The sequence below is a fragment of the Nothobranchius furzeri genome, chromosome 14 (assembly GCF_043380555.1).
Source record: "Nothobranchius furzeri strain GRZ-AD chromosome 14, NfurGRZ-RIMD1, whole genome shotgun sequence".
Lineage (NCBI taxonomy): Eukaryota > Metazoa > Chordata > Actinopteri > Cyprinodontiformes > Nothobranchiidae > Nothobranchius > Nothobranchius furzeri.
The window spans coordinates 62,860,400-62,885,225 of NC_091754.1; the positions used below are offsets into that span (position 1 = coordinate 62,860,400).

The window sequence follows — 24,826 nt, forward strand, 5'->3', positions numbered from 1 at the left end:
AATGTATCTAAAAACTACAAGTTCACCGTAACTTAAAAAATATGACCTGAATAAAATTAAAGCATTTAACTACCTCCAACCTATAACTTAGCACTTAAACAACTTACAAAGTTTAATTTCACTAAACTTGCATATTTTGTTTTACTTGAACTTTATTACATGTTTTTACTAACTTAAATATTATAACTTATATGAACTCTAAATGGACCTAGTAAACCCTAACCCAAATAAGTTGAATTTACTTAAAATGACTATGTGGCCAGCTGATGAAGGCACTAACTCATGACACACACACCCAAAGATGCTAACAACCAATGAACATGGATCACTTAGTCAAGTCAAGAGCATCTGGTGTGAAAAACCACAGTATTAATAACAATGGGACGGCAAAGCGGCACAAAGCACGGCACTTTGACCAACCTCCTCCCTTATGGGACCTACATGATAGAAAAAGTAACACCACGTTTTCAGCATTGAGTCAAATAATAACTGAGAACAATAATCCTCCACAATAAACATGCAGTAACACAACAAAATAGAGCTAAATAACTGAAAACATGACTACCCACAATGCACCGCGCCCAGCAGTTGTTTATTGTTCCTGAAATCCACCTAAATTGCCAGTTCATTGTTGTTTTTCCTATAAATCCACACAAATATTTAAAAAAAATATACAAGTCTGCTTATCAGAAACACTTTAGGGTTGACATAAAGATGAATGGAATAATGTAGAAACATAAAATAATAAATCAATATTTTACTAGTTAATATTACTGATTAAAGTTAACTTGTTCTTTACTGATTAATTTAAGTTCATAAAAAAGAAATAGTTCAGGTTAATTAAAACATTTGAGTTCTATGTACGTAAAACAAGGAAAAGGTTGAACTAAAGCCTGGTTTATGCTTCTCCGTCAGCTCCGCAAGGGACGGACACGCACGGATTGACAGAAGCGTTTTGCTCTCATACTTCTCCGTCTCCTGGGGAGTGTTGCAAAGCAATTGCCCGGCAGGACACCAGAGGGCGTAGCGCTGTTCTGTGGTATCCTGTCATGTATCGGTCCAAGATAGTGTGTTGATATTGTGTTTTTTGTGTATATAAGAGACTTTTAACACGGACGTATTTGTCTCTCATTCTCCCACTTCTTCATGCGCTCCCCACCTCTAAACCCACGTTTCCTGTCATTTCCGTCCACAAATAAAACGCTTGCTGCGCATCTTTTCACCCCTCCAGTTAAACGTTCATATTTTTAGAGTTTTTTCGCGAGGTATTCTTCAAGCTTCTCCGTGTCTGCCGCTAGTTTTCCTCGGCTCTCTTTGCAATGGCGGCGCTGTAAACAACAGCGGCATCCTGACCAATCACAAGCTTGCGTAATCCGTCTCGTTCGACGGATGTTTAAAAAAGTGGGCTTGACTCCGTACGTACTTGCGTGCCTGCCGGATCCCTACGCAAGGACGTTGCGTGTCTCCGCACTGATGCAGACGGAGACGCATAAACCAGGCTTTACTCAACACATTGGACTTATAAAAACTTTTTTATATTATGAGTTTCATCTACTCAATATATTTGATTATTTAGAACTTTTGAGTTTAGAGTCAAAAAGACTCGTCACTGGGGATGAGGATGGGTTTTGGGTTGGGTGTGACAAAAACGCTATCCTTTATTACTTTTTCATCTGGTATCAATGCAACTCTAAACAGTTTACTTAACTAGCACAGCTTTGATAGGAGTTTGTAATTCCGGCATGTTTTGAGGAGTGATCCGATGACTTGGAAGTGATTCTGAAGTCCATTTGCCACAAAGGTCACCTCTATCTCCCAAAACCCTTTTTCAAAATGTGTTCATGAAAAATGTTTAACAGTCCGCCGAACACCAGGACCATCTAAAAAAGTAGATCCTGCTGCAAACGTGTGAGTGTGTCTGCAGTTACACAGAGACGAAGACTCTTTAAGGATGGGGCAGAAATGAACCCACATCTCTTCAAGGAAGACACGGGTCAATAGCCGCGATCATCTTCAAGGAAGAGATGTGGGACCTTTGGATATTCTGCTGAAGGTGTAGGGATTGGACAGCTGATGACTCGGGATGAATCATCGCTCTAATTGTTTGAAGTCTATGGAAGAAAAATTGAGCCCCCCTGCCTCAGAACACAGTCGCAAATAAAGAACGGTACCTAAACATCCTCCCAGAGGAACTCCTCTAACCATCCAACCACAGTTTGGTAATGAACAATGTCTTCTGCAGCAGAACTAAATGGAACAAAACATCAACAAGTTGGATCCAGGCCCAGGACACACCCCAGACCTTAATCCCATTGAGAACCTGTGATAAATCCTTGAGGGGGCCGGACAAGTAAGACACCACACAATCTGACCATCTCCATTCGCTCATTTTCCAAGAACTGACTGCTCAGTCAGCACATCAAGGCAAACTGTGAAGGTGTTAAAAAAAGAAAGATCATCACTGTAAATATGGACTCCATGACTTTTGTAATTCTTAATAAAAGCAACTCATGAAATACTAGATATGTTTAAGTTTATCACAGAAATATCTGACAAAAGACATAAAACCACTGAAGCAGCAAACTGTGAAAACTAACGTTTGTCATTTTCTAGCTTCAGCTTTGGCTGTAAATGAGGATTAAACGCTGACCCTAACCAGCTGGTATGAATCTGTAACTGTGATCTACTGGGAGAACTTTGGAAGCAACACACCTTGACTTGTTTTAATTAAGGAGGGACACTGTAAAGGGACTACCCTACTTTTAGTCACATGGTTTAAACAACTGGGCTCTCCTCAGAGTGCTGTGTCGAAGCTGCCGGAGCTTCACTCTGGCAGTAACTGACTCTGCATGAAACACAGATGCTGATTCGAGTGACTTTTATAGACAGAGTATGTCATAAATGTCACGACTCATTGTGTGACGGAAAAGAACACCGCTGTCTGACTCTCCTTCTCCCAATTTCTTATTTCCTCCTCCTATTGCCTGCTGCCGAGTTTCTTATCTTCTTTAGTCTTCTTCCGCTGCATTGAAATATTAACTGTGCTTCATTAAGTCCAGAAAACACACATGAATCTGAAGTGACGCAAGCATACCTCGAAGGCCTGAGAGAGCTCCATGGTATTTCCCAGTTGAGGGTCTCTCCAAGAGTGGGCCAGCAGATTGCAGTGTGACTCAGTGCTTCTGGCTCTCCGCCTATTGATCTGAATTGGTGGATTTAGGTCAAGTCAATCCATTTAGGCTCAGTGTGTGACCGCCTGAGAGCTGTGGCACCACTCCCAGCGGACCAGTTAGGTGGTGCAGTAGGACAAGAGTCCAGCTAGGCAGAGCACACGGGTCAATAGCCGCGATCAATGCTGGGTTAAGGATGATCACAGCTAATGCTATACTGTCATCTGAATAGACTGTGGCAATATGATTTATCGTGCTCTGCAGAGACCTGCAGCAAAGCTGCTGCTGGAAAATGGGCAGGAAGAGAACATGGTGGTCCAGCCATGGAGTCTGATTAACCAGGACTGTCAAGTCACTTCAGTTGTTTTTCAATTGTTTTACCAACTTCTTATTGCCTCTGCATACAGAGCAGCAAAATCCCCGTGTGGGTTACGCACCCTGACATCCTGCCGCTTCAGATTGCTGATGCAGGCACTGAGAGCAAAGGGAGACAGAACGAGGACAGAATCTGGTGCGTCATAAAGAAAACGTATCTCCGCCATGACCTGGTGGCTGCTGCTTTACATGCTGCACACACACACACACACACACACACACACACACACACACACACACACACACACACACACACACAACCTATCCCAGTACTTTGTCAGCCCTTCACTGCGCAGCTGCAGCTATCGACATCAATAGAAAGGCAAAAAGTGTCTTTGAAGAAACTGATAAAAACACATTCTTAGAGGAACCTTTTGTCCTCAGAATCTACAAATCAACTAAACATACATCTAGAAGTTGAACACTGCTCCCAGCTAGTAGCATTTGTTGACCAAACTGTCTATCCGTACGTGCACGCTCCTCCCAGACTGAACAAAAAAGATTCAAGTTTATCGGAACTACCAAATACGTTAAAGTTGTGACGTGTCCTCTGTGCTGATGCTTTGAAGCGCGCGTCGGGTAGTGCAGGGAGAGTTTTAGTGAAGTGCGTGTCGAAGTCTGTTTTCATTACAAATGTGGAGAAGTTGGAGGCGGGGTGGACTGGGCCTATGTGGCATTCTGGCACTGTCCCGGTGGGCCGCTTAGCCAAGTGGGCTGCTTGCCCAGCTTGGGCCGACACTACTCCACAGTCGGTGATCTGCAGAACATTGGCTACACGGTAACCTGAAGCTAACAAAGTTTTTGAGTAGAGCGATGACGTAGGAGTTGTTTTACCGCGTTAGCATGTAGCTAATGTCTCTGATCTCCGCCTGTGGAGAATGAGCTGATCTGGAAGGCCAGGGCTCCCGGTCGCAGCGGTCTGGCCCTGCTTGTAATTAACAGTCCCGGTCCATGTTAGGTCTCACATTCGGCCTAGAGACGAGTCCGTGGGCGGCAACACCCCCCACCCACACCGCTCTCCCAATGGGGAGGGCCGGCGATTCGTAAAAATGCCAGGGCCTAATTTTGGTCCCAGTCCACTCGTGGTTGGAGGCCTCGCTGGCTGTCCGTACCGTGTGACCCATTCAAGAACTATCGTGCAGGTTCACACGGGACTTGAAATAAAAGGGGCAGCAAAACACCGCTGATCCCCCCATCATGTTTTGTTGTGGAGCCGTATTGCATACCAGACATTGTATTTAAGATCCATCCATTTTCTTCCGCTTATCTGAAGTCGTGTTGCAGGGCAGCAACCCAAGTCGAGAGACCCGGACTTCCCTTTCCTCAGCCGCTTGGGCCATCTCCTCAAGAGGGAATCCTAAAGCCCAGCTTTCATCAGTAAACTCAGTACAGCTGATGTTCATAAAGTTGGTCTGACTAGCAGTGTAACACCAGTTTCAGCTAGTCACAGACATGCTCATATGACAGCAGAGAATGACTCACAAAACAAATTATTATAATAAATGTGTGTTTACATTAGTTTTCATAGCACACGCCATTGAGCAGATCATACATGAGGTCTTTTGAAGCAGTAGCTCATGGGAATTTTAAGAGTTTCTAACTTGCTGAAGTGGTCAGTTGTACCACTAACACTACTAATGTCTAGAGGTGGGAAAAATGATCGATTCTAAGATGCATCGCGATTCAGCCGTGCATGATTCCGCATCGATGCAGCAACGTGACATAATGAGATTCTCTCCCTATGTCTATGTCGGGGGTCGGCAACCGCGGCTCTTCCATCCATCTGATGCGGCTCTCTGTGCTTGTAAAATAATGAATGGATATTTAAATAAAATGCTTTATATTTTATTGCATTAATTTTACATCTGTAAGCCAATTCTAAATGTAAAGATTGTCTGTGTAAACCTGAACAGGTCCAACCCGGTCTTACTGTGAGACCGGGTTGACGCGTCACGCTTGTGCGTAATCATATGCGTGTTCTGAGCTGACGAGGATGTGAGATTCTGGGATTCTCCTCAGATCCTGGATGTGTCGCCACATTGGAGACAGGAACAAGCGCTATTTAGCCAAAGTTTCATAATCAGGGAGCATTTTCTAAGCGACAAGTCTCGCTTCAGTCGGAGGAATCTGCATGCGCTCTGGTTCTGCGACGTGCTCCAAGCCCCTCTCCACATCTTCAGCTCACTGTGCGCCGTACGTACGCGCTGACAGCGAGCTGCGTGAGCTCAGTGTCCAGCTCAGATGGGAATCAAGTGATTTAGCTACATCTGCGATGTGCGAAACGAATAAAGTGTCAGTTCGTCTGCATGCGTCGGGGTCTTTCTGTTCTTTCTCCGTCAAAATAAATAGTCAAAAACGGGAACTATCCGGTCAACACAACACAAGCCCTGCTTTTAACTGTTCTGTTTTCTTGTGAAAATAGATCAAATTAAACTTGATTACCACCAGAGCCAGGCGCACTGCGCCGTTATCTCCGTCGCTGTAAATGAGGGAAAAACAAAATGATCGGATCCTTTTCTGACCTTCCCCACCTACAAAGTTTAATTACAACAATCAAACGTGACAGAGCCTGGATTTGTATTCTGAACAGTCTAAACATGTTTTAAAAAGAAACGTATGACGAAAGTGGCACCTGCTCAGTAAAACCACCAACAGGGTGAAAAATATCAAAATATTGTCGGCAGAGACGGGCTACAACTTCTGGATCCACTTTATATAAATCGTTTTATTGATTATCTTCTTATGAAAGATAACTTTGACGTACACGAGTGACCGACCGGTACCGGCTGCTGTCTGAGGGTGTTGCGAGTCCCACATGCCAAAGACAGTGGAAAGTACGGGGTCAAAAGCTGAAACACACTGGACTGGCTTGTGCGAGCAAAATCAGCCAGTCGACAGGAGCTGGGCTGCAGGTCAAAAAAACTGTGGTCAGAAACAAGGGTCACACAAGGGTCACAGGGACAAGAGGACAGAACTGGGCGAAGGGTCAGGAGACTGACCCCACCTCTTTGCCCCACCCCTGGCTTGGAAAGATGGGATTGGAGGAGAACAGAGTGAAGACAAGCCCATCAGATCCAGAAGTCCTCTCGGGAACATTGGAGAGAAACTGAAGAATGCTGCAAAAGATGATGTAATGACCTGTGTTAAGAAGAATGCTGCATGTAGTGAAAATGACACCAAATGTTTTGTGTTGAGCTACAAAGTGTGTATCTGGTAAATGACCCCTTGACCTTAAGCTGGTCCAGGAAGGGTATATAAGAACAGCTCTGAACAGCAGAGAGGGATTGGGAGAGCGGACAGCAGCTGGGGCAGAGGACAAGAAGAGACAGAGCAGATTTGGAGGGGTCATCCCCCGTCCAAGCCTGGATGGGGGATGACAGAAGAGACTCTTAGGAGAGAAAGAGAGAGAGGGAGAGTTTTGGGGAGATTCTGAGAAGACAAGAGCTGGTGTAAACTAACTCTTATTTAATCATTTTGAACTAATTCCTCCGTGGGGGATAGCAGTTGTTTTTTCATCTACCCATTTTTGTATTTTGATTTTGTAATAAACCTTTTTTGAAAAAGAAACATAATCCTGATTCTTTCAGGTTTTCTCTAAAGCTTCACGAGTGGGGGGCTCTGATCATTAATTGCACAGAGGTAAGCACATTAATTATGGGTTCTGGAATTATCAGGACTTACTTTACGGTTTGTGACAGATTAATATAAAGAAACCTTAAGATAACGGGATTGCTTAAAAAGAAGTGAGCTACTACAGAAGGAAAGGTCTTACATATTATTTCACCTTTAAAATAAAAGATATGATTCTAACTTAGGACGCCCAAACCAGGATCTAATACTATAATACTCACCGACATCCCCATCGAACCCTGATGGATGCACCGTCTCATAAGTTCTAACGGAACTAGGTTTTAAAGGAACCGGTAAATGGGACGGGCACGTGACAAGGGTAGGCCCCGCCCACAACGTCGCGGCTGCTGCGGTGTTTTCCTTACTGTAGGAAATGGGTAATAATGGCTCTTTGATGGGGACAGGTTGCCGACCCCTGGTTTATGTCTATGCGAGGACAATAAAGTTTTGAGGTTTTACAATTACTTCTGGGGGCAGAGTTGCAATGACATGCGCACTGCATTGTCCTAGCGCCAATGTAAAACAGAAAAGGCGGACAGGGATACAGGGCCAACATTACCAGTAATCAAAGATGTACCCGTTACATTTAAATCGGATGTCTGGGCTAATTTCCGTTTTGGGATCCTGGATGTGAAAGAATCACTTAACACAGTATTTGTTTACTATTTTTAAGTTCAGTAATATTCTATCTTAAAGCTGCTCTATCGAAAACATTATTTCTTATATTATTTAAGTAATTATAGGCAGCACACTTTAAACATTATTGCTCACTATAGTGAATAGATGAATGTTCTGTTTTTCAGGGATTTCGAAATCAAAAAGAAATTGAAAACTATTCTACTGCTTTTATTAAGTAATGAAAATTTTTGTGTGAAGAATCGTGATGCATTTCAGACTCAAATCGAATCGTTAGGCAGATAATCGGAATCGGATCGAATCGTGAGGCAGGTAGAGATGCACACCACTACTAATGTCAGTAACCAGGAACAAGTGGATGATTTAGTTTCTACTACTTTTTATCCTCTGCATACTTGTGTTTGTGTCGAGTTGAGTCACTTTTATTGCATCATTAGAACAAATTTCCCAGGTCTGACGGTTTATCTCACTGGAAGACAGGGTTGATCAATCTTTTGATGAATCTTTCACAACAGTGACTTTCTCACGAACATGAACAAATCCGTAACCTGTACAAATGTCAGTAAACCTTCTGAGTTGTTTGAAAGTTTTAAACAGCAGCTGTGGACACATCAATGGTATTAGTATCAGCTTTGGAATGACGCTGAAATATGAGGAGTGGTACGATTGAGAAGCTCTGTATGCATGTTAACAATCACAGCAAGAAAAGTGGAGCTTTTCCAACATCAGTCACATGAAAGAACTGAATAGTCTGTCTGGAATTACAAAAATTGGTCGTCATCACAGGAATGTGATCTAAACACAATGTCTTCACATCTTGTAGCTCTTTGAACTGCCCGTCCCTGAGAGGCTGTAAAACTGCAGCATCATTCAGTCCAATACAAGTCGTCCCCGCTGTTCTTTCCTTTGAAACCTTACTTACTCCCAGGTAACTTTATCACCTGCTTTTTACCATTTTCTGTTCTTTGGGGGCTTTTTAGTGCATGCCCTTAGGCCCACTTCATCTGGTGGTTAGTAACAGTTTCTGATATTGTCATGTTCTGTGTCCCCTTGTGTTCTCCATCCCTCTTTAGGTTCCCTTCAAGCTTGGTTGATGCTTGACGTGTCCGCGAGGTTCGCGCGGCAAAATTGCGTCATTTTAACAACCACACCCCTCCACCGCGCCTCCGCACGGCCCAAAATTTCCGCACCGCGCACCTAGGAAATTTACTAACCACGCGGACGGTCGGACGTGGAAAAACATGGCGGACTGGCAAGAACTAGTATGGCAGAGGTTGGTAAATACAGACATTTGTATGATTCAGCTCTCAGAGATCACCGCGATCAACATGTTGTTAATAATTCTTGGAGAGAAATAGCTCGCACTGTCGGAAAAGAAGAGGACGCTGTTAAAAATGCTGGAATGCCATGTTGTAAACAGTAGTTTCTACTTCTACTATGGTGTAGTGTTGGGTGCATGCCGTAGAGCTCCATGCTGCCCCCTACAGTTTGGGAGAATATTGGCTCACCGCAGAGACGAGCCGCATGAACCATAAACGCTGCGAGTTGTGAAGCGCGTTCCATCCGCGAGCCGCATCACCAAGCGGAAAGTAAATGTGTCATGCATAGGGATGGGTACCTTTGACATTTGAATCGATCCGGTACTAATTCCCGGTACCTAGGAATCAATACCGGTACTTAACGGTACCAATTTTCGATACTTTTGAGTGTTTATTATTTTAATTCTCTTTTATAATTAAATATATATTTTTCTCAATATATAACCATATTTGATAAATATCACGATAAATAACATTCAACTGTTTGTATTTTAACATCGTCCTTGTAGTTTTATAAGCTGATAATTCAACTGAAGCAAACATCTTTACTGTGAATTAAATTTACTGTGTATCTTCATTCCTTTTGCCGTCTTTTTCATTTGATTTGTTCTACTGGGAAGTTAGAATTTCCGAGGAGAAAACGAACGCACCATTAGCTGATAACAATGGTGGCAATGGAAGCTAACATATCAAGCTAACGTTATCTTAAACAGTTTATTTAGCTGCTGGAGCAGATTAAAACGATGATGCCTCACACTTAGATCGCTGTCGCTGGTTTCTTCTTCACCCAATCACCCGTCGCATTTACGTAGTAAAGTGAAGCCAAACTTTAGAGCGCGTTAATGTTCTTCTAGGTGGAAATTCGGAGTTCCGAGGAGAAAGCGAACGCACCATTAGCGAAAAGGAAGCTAACATATCAAGCTAACGTTATCTTAAACATTTCATTTACCTACCGGAGCAGATTAAGATGAGGATGTCTCACTTCGATCGTTGTCGCTGGTTTCATCATCACCCAGTTACCCATCACATTTAGTGAAGTGGACCCAAGCTTTAGCGTGCGTTCTTTCTACCATGCTGCTCTGTTTACAACTGGCTCGCAGCGAGCGACGACATAACGCTCTTGCGCATGCGCAGCTGTCCAGGCAAGTTCTCGTTGTGATGGACGGGTACCGAAACGAGGCACCGTTTCAAATGACGTGAATCGGTGCTCAGTCGGTACTATGGAATTCGGTCGGTACCTTAAAAAGTACCGAATTCGGTACCCATCCCTAGTCAAGCATAAACCAAGCTTTACGTGTCTCCTTGTGTTCCTCATGTGTCTCCTTGTCTGCGTCCCCCCTCAGGTACCTCCTTATGGTCCCCAGTCCCCTCCAGGTTTTCCCCTTAGGTTCCATTCTAGTCACTCCCCGTAGTTTTCTATAGGTTCAGGTTTTCATTAGTCTCCTTTAGTGTGTTTTCCTTCTCCACTTGTTTATTTCTCCCTCACTCCTCAGGTCTTTAGTTATTTATATTTTGGTTCTCCTGTGCCCTGAGTCTCTTAGGTTTATTTATGTAGTCTCACGGGTTATGGCTTATTCCCCTCCTCTGCTTTGTTTTCCCTTCCCGTTTGGTTTATTGATTTCATCAGGCTCTCCTCTGGTTCTCCCTCCCCACGCACCTGCTGCTCGTCTCCTAATCACCCAGCCCCGTGTATAAAACCCTGTCTTGTCTCTCAGTGTGTGTCGGTCCATTGTCGTTGTCAGTGTTGTTCTGTTCCTCCTCGTGAAACTCGAGGTTTTTGTTTTTGTCAGTCGGGTTACTGACTTCAGGCCTGGCTTCCTGCCCTTCTTGGATTTTTGGATTTTTTGACATTGATTCCTAATAAAAGGATTTTACGTTTTACTACGCTCCCGCCTTGTGTCATTCTGGGTTTCTGCCTCTTGGGTCCTGACCTCCTCCTGGCTCAAACGTGGCCGATATCTTTCCTTTGGTGCTTAAATAATATTGCAGCGTATGCTGATTTAGAGCACCTGTCATTACATTTTTTAACGTGGTTCACATTCAGGATTAAGGTCCCAAAACACCCCGTTCGCTCCACTAGGTGTAGTCTGTGCACCAACGCCTTGCTCACCATTGAGCCAAACAAACCCCCCACACTAGCTAATACATGCTAGCATGCCAAAGCTAATGCACACATGCATCAATATAGAAAATCAATGGTGAAGGCAGATCCTTTTGAAAGAATTGGGACTGCCTACTTCGCTGTTCAAAAGGCAAGTGTGACTCGTGTCCCACACTAAAGTTTGCATCGTCATTCCAGTAGAAATCTGAGCCACGAACACAAAGTTATCAGACTCAGAAAGGCAGGCACAGCTGCAGGGAAGTTTCTTTCTAACAAACTGAATCCCAAAGCAACAAAGCCATAGACTTGAGTTTTATAATGCAAGTTGTACTGAAGCAGGGGACATACTCAGATGAGGAAAAACATTCGTGGAACAGCATCAATCATATTCTAGAGGTTTATGAAGTTGTCTACCCTGCTGAGCGACAAACCCAAAGTCATGTCTCACAGATGCAGCAAAAATATTACGACCCAAATGCAGTAAAACGACTGCAAATGCACATTTTGCACATCCATCTGATCCTTTACAGTCAATGCAAAGAGGCATCTGTGGCTCCGTCTGCTCTGCTAACAGAGCAGCATTTCTCTGTGCTGTTGCAGTTCACTCACATGTAAATCACATTTAAAGGTGTGTATTGTTTGCAGCACACATTCAACAAGAGATATTTAACAGGTACTTAAAGCTGGTGATAGCAGTACCTCCGGAAAAGAAACTGAGGTTGGAGAGCAATCTAGTGCATGACATAAAAACAGGTCAGGCGTGTCAGGAAAAGTTTTAGCCATCTTTTCCAGATATCGTTGCATTCGCAAATACTTAAAAAATATGTTGACGTCCAGTTGTTATTCTACACTCAGTAACAACGAAGTGTTGATTATGTACAGCAGATAAAGTGTCACAAGTACAAGGTAACATATAGAAGTCACTAGTTACGTTATGGACTGTATTTCCTCGCTGATGAGCCCTTGTTGTACGACACACCATGCTGACAGATCCGCTCAGCTAGCTCTGTGTCTTATGAATGAGGCATGGGGCGTGGCGACACAGCATCCGTTCCTTACAAGCTTGAGCTAGCTCGTAATGTTGCTGCAACACCTGACTTGTGAATGCATGAAAATCCATCAGAGAGGTGTCACGATCACGTGTGGAATAACTGCTGAGCTCCAGCTGGCGACTGTATTAAAGATCAAAGAAACACAACAATAGGTTTCACTTTTGCTAATCAGCTGTGATGATGAACTGGAGCGACCCAGATGCAGAAGCGCGATGAAGCGCCGTGGAACGACGAGCGCTTCTAATCGGCGCCCTTGCTAGCCTACGCTCGCGGTCACATCAGCTGCGAAGCGCCACGAAGGCTCGCGCCGCGCAGCGATCGTTTCAGCGTCAGCTGTATTTTTTTGTGAGCCGCATCGATTCTGGCAGGAAGTCAAACCAATGCAGAGGAGGCGGGCCGGTATATTTAACAAAATAAAATAAAGGTTTCTAAATAAAACACTGGGATTAAATGTGATCATTTTTGTGTATCTAAACAGACTAGTGAGATGAAAATGAACAAACACACACACACACACACACACACACACACACACACAAACACACACACACACACACAGCAAGGGCACGGGGGTGCATGGCGTGGTTTGGAAACAGTAGGCGTGAGCGGAAGTGCTCATTGAAAATTCTCGGCTGACGTGAACGATCCACTTGGCGGCGCTTGGCAGCGGGCGTGTTCCGGGCGTAAGGCTCCGAGACGCCGCCTCAGCTTTGCAGCAAACTGGTGGCATTGTTTTACAAGAGAGCCAGCATGCAGCACACTGTACCAATCGCTGTTAAAGAGCTGGTTTTGAAATCTGTTAAGCATAAATAAGAGAATAGAGTGTTTTTGGAAAGTAAAAGCCACTTTTCTGTTTCCAGTGTTTTAGAAGAAACCTTGTTTTTCACTCTTTAAATCCAGAAGCTGTTTCGTGTTTTTCTGTAATGTCTGTGTCACAGATCTTCAGGTTGGGCAACAAAAAACCTGATGCTGAAGCTGCTCAGACCTTACTCTTACCTACTGAACTTCATAGCCATCTTTGCATGAATAGTTACAGGAACGAGTCGCAGTTTTTCTGAAAATGCCGAGCTGAAAAGAAACGGATAGAAGAGCAAATGCTGCACACAGACGTAGCTCATCATAGGTGGATTTGGGACTATGTTGCTAAGCCAATGGCTGTAGCCGCCAGCGCAGATACAGGTAATGCCCAGGTGTCCTGTCTCTGATTACTAGGGCTGGGGGTAAACGATTATTTTTAAAACGATTATTCTGACGATTATTTTATCGACTATTCTAATGACTATTTAGATGATTAATCTAATGATTATTTTTCTATTGCACAATTTATAAAAACCAGAACATCTCAAATAAATTCCACAAAAAATTGATAAATTCTTACTGTAAGAGAATAAACACTACAGGCCTTCCATTTTGTATAACACTGCTTTTATTGTGTTGGTTGGTTATGTTCTGGTGACGTGTAGAACTTGGGAGTGCAGGCTGCTGCCTGAGAGGTGGTTGGAGACGGAGTGTCTCCATGCTGCTTTGTTTTGGTCACTTATGAGCGTGAGGCGAGTGGTCTTACGACTCTTCCTGGGGAGTTTGGCTCGTGTGCAAAAAGGAAGGGGCAATAACGGGATTTAAAAGTTAAAATGATGATGATCAGGTTTATTTACAACTACAAAAAAAACATAAACCTTTCCATCCACAGGTTGGGAATAATAAAACTAATTCTGTCTGTGGGGAATTAAAACAAAAGTACAAATAAGTAGGGATGTCCCACTGGGCAAAGATTACTGGGTTCTGGACCAAAATAAGGATCTCCAAAGGTCCAAACTCTAAACTGGGCGGTTAAACCAAACTCAAGGTGATATTTTACACTAAACCGAAAACCCACAACACTCTAAATGTAATAAAAGGGAGATCTGCACCACAAAAAAGATGAACTCTAAACCAAAACGTAACAACTTATCCCAACGCAAGAAGCTGTTAGCGAAGATGCTAACAGTAGCTTTACCAACGTTAAGTTCAAGTTACCAAGTTTAAATAAACCAAAAACACCCAGCAGCAAACAGACCAGCATGGAGGAGAGACTGCTACCACCAAAACAGCTCTCCTGATGTCTGAAAGAAGCTCCTTAATGAAGGGAGAAACGCTCCCGGTGATTTTCTACATCTGCGACAGAGACGAAGCAGCGCATCTGACCCCGGAAGTGGTTGTCCATTGCCGGGAGAAGAAGGCGGGCAAAACACGAAAGGAACCTAGTAGCGGACGGACATTGTTCCGGGTCTTCGGTATTTGGTGGAGATGTTAGTGAAGGCGGAGAAGAGAGCGAACTAGAGGAAAAATAGGCAGATTCCTCCTCTATTTACAAACTCCTGGGGATGCAAAAAGTGGGCGCGGTGCGTCGACTTCCGGATCTGACGTCAACAAATTTTTAGAATCGAGCCGTCGACGTCATCGAGGCTTCGCTACAGCCCTACTGATTACATTAAGAAGCTCCCCATCAGGAGGCTCTGTGTGACACTAACCGTCACAGGGAAAGGTGAACATCATCCAGGATCGAGGCTTGAATCTTCACCAATCCAAGCACCCGTTTGAAGAGGGCAGGCATCAATATGACAGGCTGTCATGTTGTCTAAGGCTTGGAAGACTGCTGCAAACATCTTTTTTTGTGAAGTAATCATCAAATTCATGACTCAGAAGGGGAAGCCCCCTTGTCAAGTCTGAGATGTGACTGGGCTTCTCCGTGAGCCTTTCAGCACCCTGAATATAAAACAGCAGCAACACAAACCGCTGATCCTGGACCTGCATCTCAGTGTAAAACCGTTTTAAACTAATCTGCTGCAGAGCGAGGAACAAATGCATTCCCCACCCTGTCTGCCACAGACACAGCACTACCATTTCTCTCCAAAACAACAACGCGCAGAAAAGTAAAAACACATTCAGCAGAGGCGTTGTTATCTCTGACACTCTAAAATTCCAGTTTCAGCTTTTTGCAAATGTATTTCCAGTAGCTGTGGACAGAGCTCCAGAGCACTCCCAGCATTAAATAGTTCCAGTTGGAACTCAGCTGGAAGACTGAAGCCTACTTATGTTGGGATGGGTGAGTTTGCACTATCCCAGTCTGTCCGTTACTGAAATGACGGGTTTTAGGAACTTATTTTTTAAAGAATTCAACCGTTTACTTGAGCCCTTCCGATCAAGTTTCCGAGCTGCTCACAGCACTGAAGCAGCTTTGCTAAGGACCCTGAATGATGTATTTCTAGCTGAATTGGGTGATGCGATGGCGTTACTGCTTCTGGATCTGATGGCAGCTTTTATACTGTTGACCGATCATCAGTTGGACCAACTGGAGCGTTGGATTGATTGGGCTGACTGCGCCGGCATTGTACTGGATGAGGTCACATTTCTCAAACAGATCCTTCTGTTACAATGGATTCATGGTCATTGAGAGATGCTCCCCTTAAGTGGGGTGTTCCTCAGGGTTCTGTACTGGGCCCTTTGCTGTTTTCCATCTATCTGATCCCATAGAAATCCTATTTCGCAGACATAATGTACGATTCCACTTCTATGTGAACATTTGTCAGATCTACTTTCCTCTGACTTGTGAACAGCTGGATATTGTCCAGCTAATAAAAGTCCCATTAGTCATCATCATACACTGTTGAAATTACGTCTCCACATTTGTCCCATACCCATGGGGAGTGGTGAGTTGCAGTTGTGGCTGTGCTTGGGAACTATTCAGTGGTTTAATCCTCAAGTCCATTGTAAATCCTGTTTATTTCAGTTTTCTGGTTGCAATACTTGTTTTGGTCATAGAGTGGCGCTAATCCCATGTTTAGAGGTAGAAAATTCCAGGAAGTGAAAAAAAGCCTCACTAGTGCGGCACGGTTTTGCCTGAGGAAGATGAAGGAAGACAAATTGAGCTGAGCCTGGTTGGGAAGAGACGATGCGTTAAGCCACCTGAACAAATATCCGAGTGTCTCGGTAAGAAACGCTTCTTTCATGGACTGTTTAGAGTTACGGGTGATGATTATAATGTTTTTGTCTTTCTGTTTTGCCTTCTTCTAGAAGTGCCGCTGCCGTTTTGTGACCCGTTTATACCGCATTGTGTGCCGGGTTTTCATGCCGTTCGGTGCAGCGCTAGTGCTGCGTTAGCTTTCTGTGCATGGAGCACATGGCTCCGATTTTATTTTAAATACGCACAAGAACGTGCTTTGCCATTTTTTTGAAGTTGAACTCTGTGACGAAGAAGTCAAAACCAGTGTCATTTTGATTTTTTACATGCATTTCCAACTGTTTGAAAAGGAGGAAAACTACTTTTTTGAGAATAAAGAACATTTTTTAAGTATTCTGTGGTTCATTGAAACCCGGCTTCATATGTATATAAAAATGTTTGATTTCAAGTTGAGAGGAATATTTAGAATTGATGTTGGTGAGAAATATTAGTGAAAAAGGACACGTTGGTGAACTGGAAACAGGATTTGATAGTAAACAGGTAAAAATGTCACACACTGGGCCTTTAAGAAAACTTTGGCACGGTGAGACCCATCACCAACCAGGTGCTGCAGGTTTTAAAATATTAATTTCCTCTGACCGTTCATCGTCTGCAGCTAAAAGGTGAACAGTCAGCAATAATGTCTTTGCCTGTGGGTGTTAGAAAAGATCTGATGAACCACTGGTCACATGTCACCGAAACTCCTAAAATGTCCGTCTTCAACTGACTCATCTTTAAAGTCAAACGAAGAGAAAGTGGTTGCCACATCCACCTTATCTTATCAGATCCACCGGTTTTACTGACGTTGGCTTATAGTTTAGTACTTTTTTTTTTTATCTCAAACCATCGAAAACATGAAATTGCATATGCACTCCCCCATATTCCTGGTGCATACAATTTTTTTTATTAAATGAGGAATACGATAAACATATGCTGTTGAATGAAACAATACAAAACATACAATAACATAAAACCATTTGAGAGGATCTGGAAGAAGCAAAAGCTTATCTAGTCCAGCCCCAATTCAGTTAATAAATCACATTTGCTCACATTAGCAAATTTGAAAGAAAAAATAAAACTTTTCTTCATGCAGGTCGTTCTATCTTCACCTTGCTACATAAAAAGACAGTTACAAAACAATTGTTCACATGAATCTACAGAAAAAGAAAACAAAACCAATAAACAACAAAAACAAAATATTCCATTTGAAGCCAATTACCATTTTTATCACTTGATGTTTATGTATGAGTCAATTATAAGTTGTTTATACAACATTTTAAATGATCTAATGTTTTTACATAATTTTAAAGTCACATCCATTCTGTTCCACAGTTTGATACCACACACAGATACACACATACTTTTCATAGTTGTTCGGTATAATGGAAAAATGAAGTTTTTAACGCCTCTCAATTCATAACCCTCTTCATGAGTTTTAAACATCCTTTGCAAATTACACGGCAGTACACCCATCATGGCCCTATACGGTACTAGGGCAGTTTTAAATTGAATTAAGTCAAAAAATTTGAGTAATCTGGAATTATAGAATAATGGAGTTGTATGATCTCTATATCCAGAATTTGTAATTATCCTTACCACTCTTTTTTGGAGAACACAAATCTTTAATAAATTAGATTTATAAGTATTGTCCCATACTTCGACACAATATGATAAGTATGGTAGAGTCATAGTACAGTACTGTAGCAGCAAAGAATCAGCGCAGACCTTTAAGCATGAACTAACCGTCTAAGACGTTTGTTTATAAATGAATGATCTCGTGAACCACTAGCCTGATCGTAATGAAACAACAGCATGTAGGCCTACAAGCACCACTGAGAGATGTCTGGCCTCCCCGCCAGCTAAATGCAGCGGTGCTCATAGCTAAGGGCCATTCGTTTCAACGTCTCCGAGCATCAACAGATCACAGAAACAACATGCATCGGAATGATCCGCCACAACCCGACCCATCTCTGGGAGGAAATCAGAGCCCAGGGGAGGAGAAAAACACTCCTTACAGAAAAACCTCAACTAGCTACGACGTTCGAACCAACATAAAAAAAAGACGGCACCACATAAATACAGAAGCAACTCTGGCAGCTGTTATCTCGGGTCTTCTCTCTGGCCGGATACTGATGAGCCTATATAAAACAACAACTATACCGTACTAACGGCTCATAGAATCCCATCTTTGGCCTAATCTCTGCGTCTAACAGAGGCGCGTCCGACAGAGCCTATTGATAGTAGCTGCTGCTGATTGTTTCTGTCAGCGCTCTGATAACAGATTAGGTTATACCTGCACCTGAAGTCGTTTAGACCCAATCCCACTGGAGCCTTGCTTCCCTGTTGCAGTCACGATGTTTGACTCAGATTAAAGGAAGGACGCCCTGTACGACTAAAGTAAAAAGGCAGATTTATTAGGATGAAAGACTTCCAACAGCATAGCAGGAAAAATGAATGATTTATGCTTTTAGACGACAGGGAACCAGTTCACAGCCCTTTAACAGATTATACCGAGTTCGTCCTCTTTTTTCTTTAGTTTCTAGACTTGCTCTCCAGTGACCATTCACAGTCCTCATGACGATGCTTACTGGGTTTATTTTTGCTCCTTTCTTTGACTGGCTTGCTTTTCCTGCTTGGTTAGAGACACTCAAGAGGCACAGAGGGCTGTGTAGGAGTCACAAGGTGAGCTGTACAGCCTCCGAACTGCAGAACTGCCAAACAGTGAGGCGGACAGGAAATGTCTAATTCGGGTTTGAGGTCTACAGGTGTGATCATGACATGAATGTAAGTTCAATTATTCACCAGAGAAGCAGCAATGGCACCCCCACGGGGTGGCCAGGGGTGGCCATGGCCACCCCTAGAAAATTGCTGGCCCCTCCAGCAAAAGCCAGAGTTAATAAATCATATTAATGTTCACTCAAACCATAAATAGATCTTATTTATTCAAGACATAATTGTAAACAAAATAAAAATAATATAATTAATGAGTAAAGAAATAATGAGAATAAAAAAATACACGTTTCTGCTGCTCACCATTTAAAAAAAGTTTTTATCTCCATAGTTTTTTGTGAGCTCAGCAACCGGCGAATTAAACAAAAAACATTCATTTTAAAACAACATTTTCAATAACTCAAATGTACTTTTGTGTAATGTTTATGTTTGTGAAATTTCAGTTAAATGTTTTGGATACAAACAGTTTTTATAATAAAACCAAAGAAAGGAGCGATGCCGGACATCAGCACCGGCTAAACTCTCCCAGAGTTACCACAAGGACCAGTTTGGTGTGCCACCCCAAAAATGTCTTCGCCCTGTCTGGCCACCCCATCTAAATTTTCTGGAGACGCCCCTGAGAAGAAGTAATTGGTCTGCCATAAGAATGTCATGAAACTGAAAAGTGAACTAAAGATTGAATAGGAAAGAAAATCAATTGAAATGTACAAAAATAACTTAGTGGGATAAAAAGTCTTCCCCTTTGCCGAATTATAAACCAACTGTGAACATCTACATTATTCGTAAAGCTGTACAGTTCCTCCAGCTGCACCCAGGCTGATGATCTAAGACCTAACTTCAGTAGAACCTCTCTGACAACGTGAGCTTGGCTCATTCTGAAGATATTCAAGCAACCCAAAACAGCACTTCGAGCGCTGCAGGTGCCTTTTAGCCTCCATTTGAGCCTCCATCCATGAAGACTTTCCCAAAAATAGATTTGAGTAAATATTGATTGAACTGATGACACCAATACAGACCAATCTGGAAGGAGCGTGTCCCATTTCATCTGGAGTAAAGCTGACATTAAAACCCACCAGCAGCCATGGAGGTGGTAGTGTCATGGTCTGGAGCTTGTCTGGGAATTCTGCTCTCTAACAGAACATCCTGAAGAAGAAGGTTTGACCTTAAACAATCTATCAGCCTTTATTTATACAGCACCTTGGTGGCATGAGCATGCCACCAAGGTGCTGTACAACAGAAGAATAAAACAATAAAACATACAGCGCCACTGACATCATTAAAACCACAAATAAGAATTACAAAATATGAAACATTAACAACTGCTAACACACAGAATTAAAAGCCAGATCGTAAAAGTAGGTTTTCAGCCTCATTTTAAAAACCGCTACCGATGGAGAGTCCCTAATGGTTAAGGGCAGGGCGCTCCACAGCTTCGGACCCGCAACAGAGAACGCCCTGTCCCCTCTCAACTTCAACCTGGCCTTAGGAGCTACAAGCAGCAGCTGGTTCTCAGAGCGGAGTGACCGGGCCGGAGCATACGGCTGCAAACCATTCAGCGCCTTAAACACCATTAAAATAAGTTTATAACGAATTTTAAATCCAACAGGTAACCAGTGGAGAGCAGCCAGCATTGGTGTCACGTGTTCATGCTTCCTTTTGTTGTCCAAGAATCTTGCTGCAGCATTCTGGACAAGCTGCAGCCGGGTTACAGCACCCTTACTTACACCAAATAAAACAGAATTACAACAGTCGAGTCGTGAGGTAATAAAAGCAAGTTTTATCAGAAGGAACCTGTCACACCAAACTGCTAAACTGTACATGCATGCACTGATCTTTCCCCACTTATCATATTGCATTACATCATGGTCACAGGCTTCATCCACCACTCTAAAACCTATAGTCTTAATACACAAGCAAGCAATAAAAATTATGGACCAGAAACCATTGAAATGGCATCATTGTCGCATTTTAAGGAAACATAATCTTCTCACTTTTGAAAATTTTATTAATTTTAGCACTCTAAGATTCTTTTTCAATTGTCTAAATGATCAATTGTCTAAACTGTTCTCTATTGTGGCCGTCAGACGTCAGAGCTCTCATAGAACGATCACTCGAGCCTCCACCTGCGGCGACTGTCTCGTCCCGCGGTGCAAGACCTCTTCTGGTCAGTCTGCTCTTTCTGTAAAGGGGGCCAAACTGTGGAACTCTCTACCTGCTGACCTAAAACTAGAAACGGACAGTAAAGTTTTTAACAAAGAACTCAAAAAATGGTTAAAGTCTAGACAACAATGTCTTCATGAATAGTTTTAAAGTCTTACATTGCTGCTCAAATTGCCGTGTTTTATTCTTTTTATTCTTTTTTCTTGAAAATTGTTTGCAATTTTAATCTGTTTTCTGTTTGATTTATTGTTGATCTTGTATTTTGTATTTTATTTAAATGTACTCTACTTTTTAGAAAGGTTCTATGGACAAGTGTTGCAAATTAGCACGTGTGCTAACACACTAAACAATGCATCTGGTTCGTCCAATGTAACTGCTGTGTCCATGTCAAATAAACATCACTACTACTACAGTCTCAAGGTCACGTCTAGATAAAAACGGCTTTACTTTAGCCAAACGTCTTAAATGATAACATGAAGAGGATACTACAGTACCCACATGAGCATCCACGCAGAATGCACTGTCCACCTTCACGCCAAGGCTGACTGCTGAAGCATCCAAACAGGAGTTCAGTTCACCGCAGCCTACGTTTGAAAAATCAACATGTCCGCTCGGACCAAACAGCTGTGCCTCTGTTTTTCCCATTGAGACACAAAAAGTTTTCTGCCAACCATATCTTCATTTCTGCCAGACAATCCCAAAAAAATTTTTATCGAGTGATCACCGGCGCCATCTAGAGGTGAGTACAATTGGCAGTCGTCGGCATAGAGATGGAATCCAATTCCAAACTTTCGTAAAATGTCACCCAATGGGAAACAGCAAGGGTCCCAGTATTGAACCCTGCGGTATCCCCCATGGCAGATGTGAGAATCCCGATGAGAAGCCACCCATCCTCACACAAACCATCCTGCCATGTAAATATGATCTAAACCCAGGGTCACTTCTGTTGGCTCAAAGGAAACCGAGTCCACCAGTCCCACGGGATCACCCCACCAGGACCATTTTGATGGTCGGGTGTCACCAACATGAAAACATGGATCCACCCTGCCTTGTAACAGTACTTCAGACTGCTGGCCCACTGTTGGCCCTCAGAACCACCTGACCCTGGCTTAACACCACAGCCTACTTGAGTATTGTTGCTGACCACGCCCAGCCCTTCGTGACCACAGTGGACCATCTTCTGATGGCTGCTGCAGAAATTTTTCATATAATCTACAAAAACGTGTCGAGCCTGACACACTTACGATGGCGAGCAGCTACAGCGACAGGCTGCTAAACAACTTCGTAACGCAAATTTCAGTTTGAGCATTATTATTATTTAAATACGAAGCATATCTGCCGTTTGTGAACACCAGTGACACTTAACATTTAAAGGTGCAATATGTAAGAAGATAATGAGAATTTTACAGTGAGAAAATCCCAAAAGGGTCTCATGTTTCAGCCATGTTGGAAGCAAGGTTCTGCTGAAACATGTTTCGTGTCCAGCTGGCTGCTGGGATGTCAGTTTTTCTCCTTTCAAAACAAAGGAAGGAGCGACGTAACGACTGTTTACCGTCAGCGAGTGTGGGGGCGTCGAGTCTCCTGTGAGCTAATGCTGCAGCACCGACATTTTTAATTGGGCAAAAAGCTCCACAGTTGTTTAAAGTGGTTGCAGTAACCACGTTTTACCACATGATGTCATTTTTACATCATTCCTACATGATGCACCTTTAAGGAACACGCTTGTTTAACCCTACTCAACCATAAACGCTTCTTGCTACTGTAAACACGTAGCATTAGCGTTCATCTGAGGGGATCCTCTCTCTCTTTCTGCCAGGGGTGATTGGCAAAGAGCCAGGAAAGCACCCCAGAAAAAGGACGCTTCGGAAGCAATCGGCATGCACTTAAACCTTCGTTTGGACCACACACGGAGCACTTAACAACACGAAGACCGACCTGTGCGAACACTTTGCCCAGCTGACAGCCCTCCGGAGACGGAGCTGGGAGTAAAGTGCTGAGGGACAGCACACTAAGCCTCTGGTCACGAAGTTTACTTACGATTCTTTTGGAGCTGAAATGCGTCAAGGCTCCTCGGGAGCTTCCCCTCACAGACGGCGTTGAGCGGATCTCTAATGGAGCTTCTAATGAAACGAGAGGCAGCTTGGACCACTTTGTCTCCGTGTGAAGACTCACCTCTCAGTCTAATCGCCTCAAGTCTTATTGATTACCCGAGGCCTGCCACTGTTTCCATGACTTCCCATCATGCTGTGTAATCCCCGCTCAGAGCTCACAGACCCACTCGTAGGCTGCTTTCTTTTGCGATTAGCACTATTGATCAGATTCCACACAGGCGTGTTTGTTTGTGTTGGGTCACCTCACCAACACGACTCTCATGTTGGACAGAAAAGAAGGAACAAGCCCGCCGGTTGCATCCTTCCCTCGTCCGTTCAACAGAAGCCTTGTTTCCTTCGTAACAGCAGCTCGTCTACGCCTACACACACCGGTTTCAGCAGGCAGCACTGAACCTGAGCTCCCATCACCCCCCCGACAAGCCCGCGAGTGTGTTTAAGCAGCAGCTTGACCCCTGGCACCTCTTACCAGACATCCCACTGTCACAACACACACTTTTACCGCCAATCACTCCCTTTCCCTCGTCTCTCTGTCGCTCCCTGAGGGGGATTACCATGACTTAATTCCCAGGCAATTAAATGCTGTCGTGCTGTCTGGTCTCTGCTGCTCGGTGCGCCTGTGAAGGCGATGAGACGGCAGATTCTCCCCAGACGGTGGCAGGGAGGACTGGAGCAGAGAGTTTAAAAAGTCACTTCGTATGATCTCTCTCGCGTCTCCTCATCGATTGAAAGAGCTCTGGATCTCGGTGGCAGCAGCCCGATCGCATCCCCGCTCAAGTCATCTCCTGCACCTCGTGGCTCTTACTTGAACCTGCTTGCTGATGTTCTCGGAGTTTCCGTGGTTGTCTGAGGACTGCGTGCGTGCGATTCGGGTTGCAGAGGTACATGAAGCCAGACGGGAGTGAGAGCGAGCTCAGGAGAAACGCCGGTACTGGAGCAGGATCACATGGGCTCGGCTAGGTGCACCTGAAGCGATGAGTCACTGTAAGGGTTGGAAAACTAGGAAAAAGGAAAACCTCGTGCTCTGGGATGGTGCCAGACCATTCTGACCACCTAGCAGATGTTTGTGAACATCCTTGATTGACCTCAGGTGCATTGGTGAACCTAGCTCCCCCTCCTCCCCCTCCCCCTCTTCTGCAGCAGCAACGGGAAACGCCTGATCCTGGTTAGAATTCCACACTTAGGATGGATTTCCCATCTACAGCCGCAGATTTAGTTTAAGTGAAAGCATTTGAATCAGAACACCAAGGCCGTTGTTCCTCCTGCTTCATTCATGGCTGGAATTTGACCTCTCACCTTAGGTGAAACATCTCACCTGAAGCATCTTTGGGAACCAGATCTAGTTCAAGCCCCCAAGACAGCGACGAGCCAGACTACAACCAGAGCCCCGACCTGGAGCTTCACCCATCACCCCTCATGTATGGTAGAAGACCCGCTGTAGACGTAAAAACAAATGCATCTCCATACCTTTCTCTTGTTGGTCGGGCAGATGTAGAAGCTAGTCACAACGATGGTTGTCCCTGGCACCAAGTTGAGCTTGGTGTAGGTCGTGCCGTAGTCGCTGGA

At 43.7% G+C, this 24,826-nt stretch overlaps 1 protein-coding gene across 9 annotated transcripts in view; it reads right to left on the bottom strand.

Annotated features, from left to right (window-relative positions):
• The window catches only part of sorcs2 (sortilin-related VPS10 domain containing receptor 2), a 502,015-nt gene that overhangs the window by 257,951 nt on the left and 219,238 nt on the right, over positions 1-24,826 (bottom strand). For all 9 annotated transcript variants that reach the window (XM_070544302.1, XM_070544294.1, XM_070544299.1 and 6 more), the window contains one exon: positions 24,728-24,826. This exon is cut by the window's right edge and continues 1 nt beyond it. In XM_070544302.1, coding sequence (XP_070400403.1) covers positions 24,728-24,826 — 99 coding nt within the window. The remainder of the gene's footprint in view (positions 1-24,727) is intronic.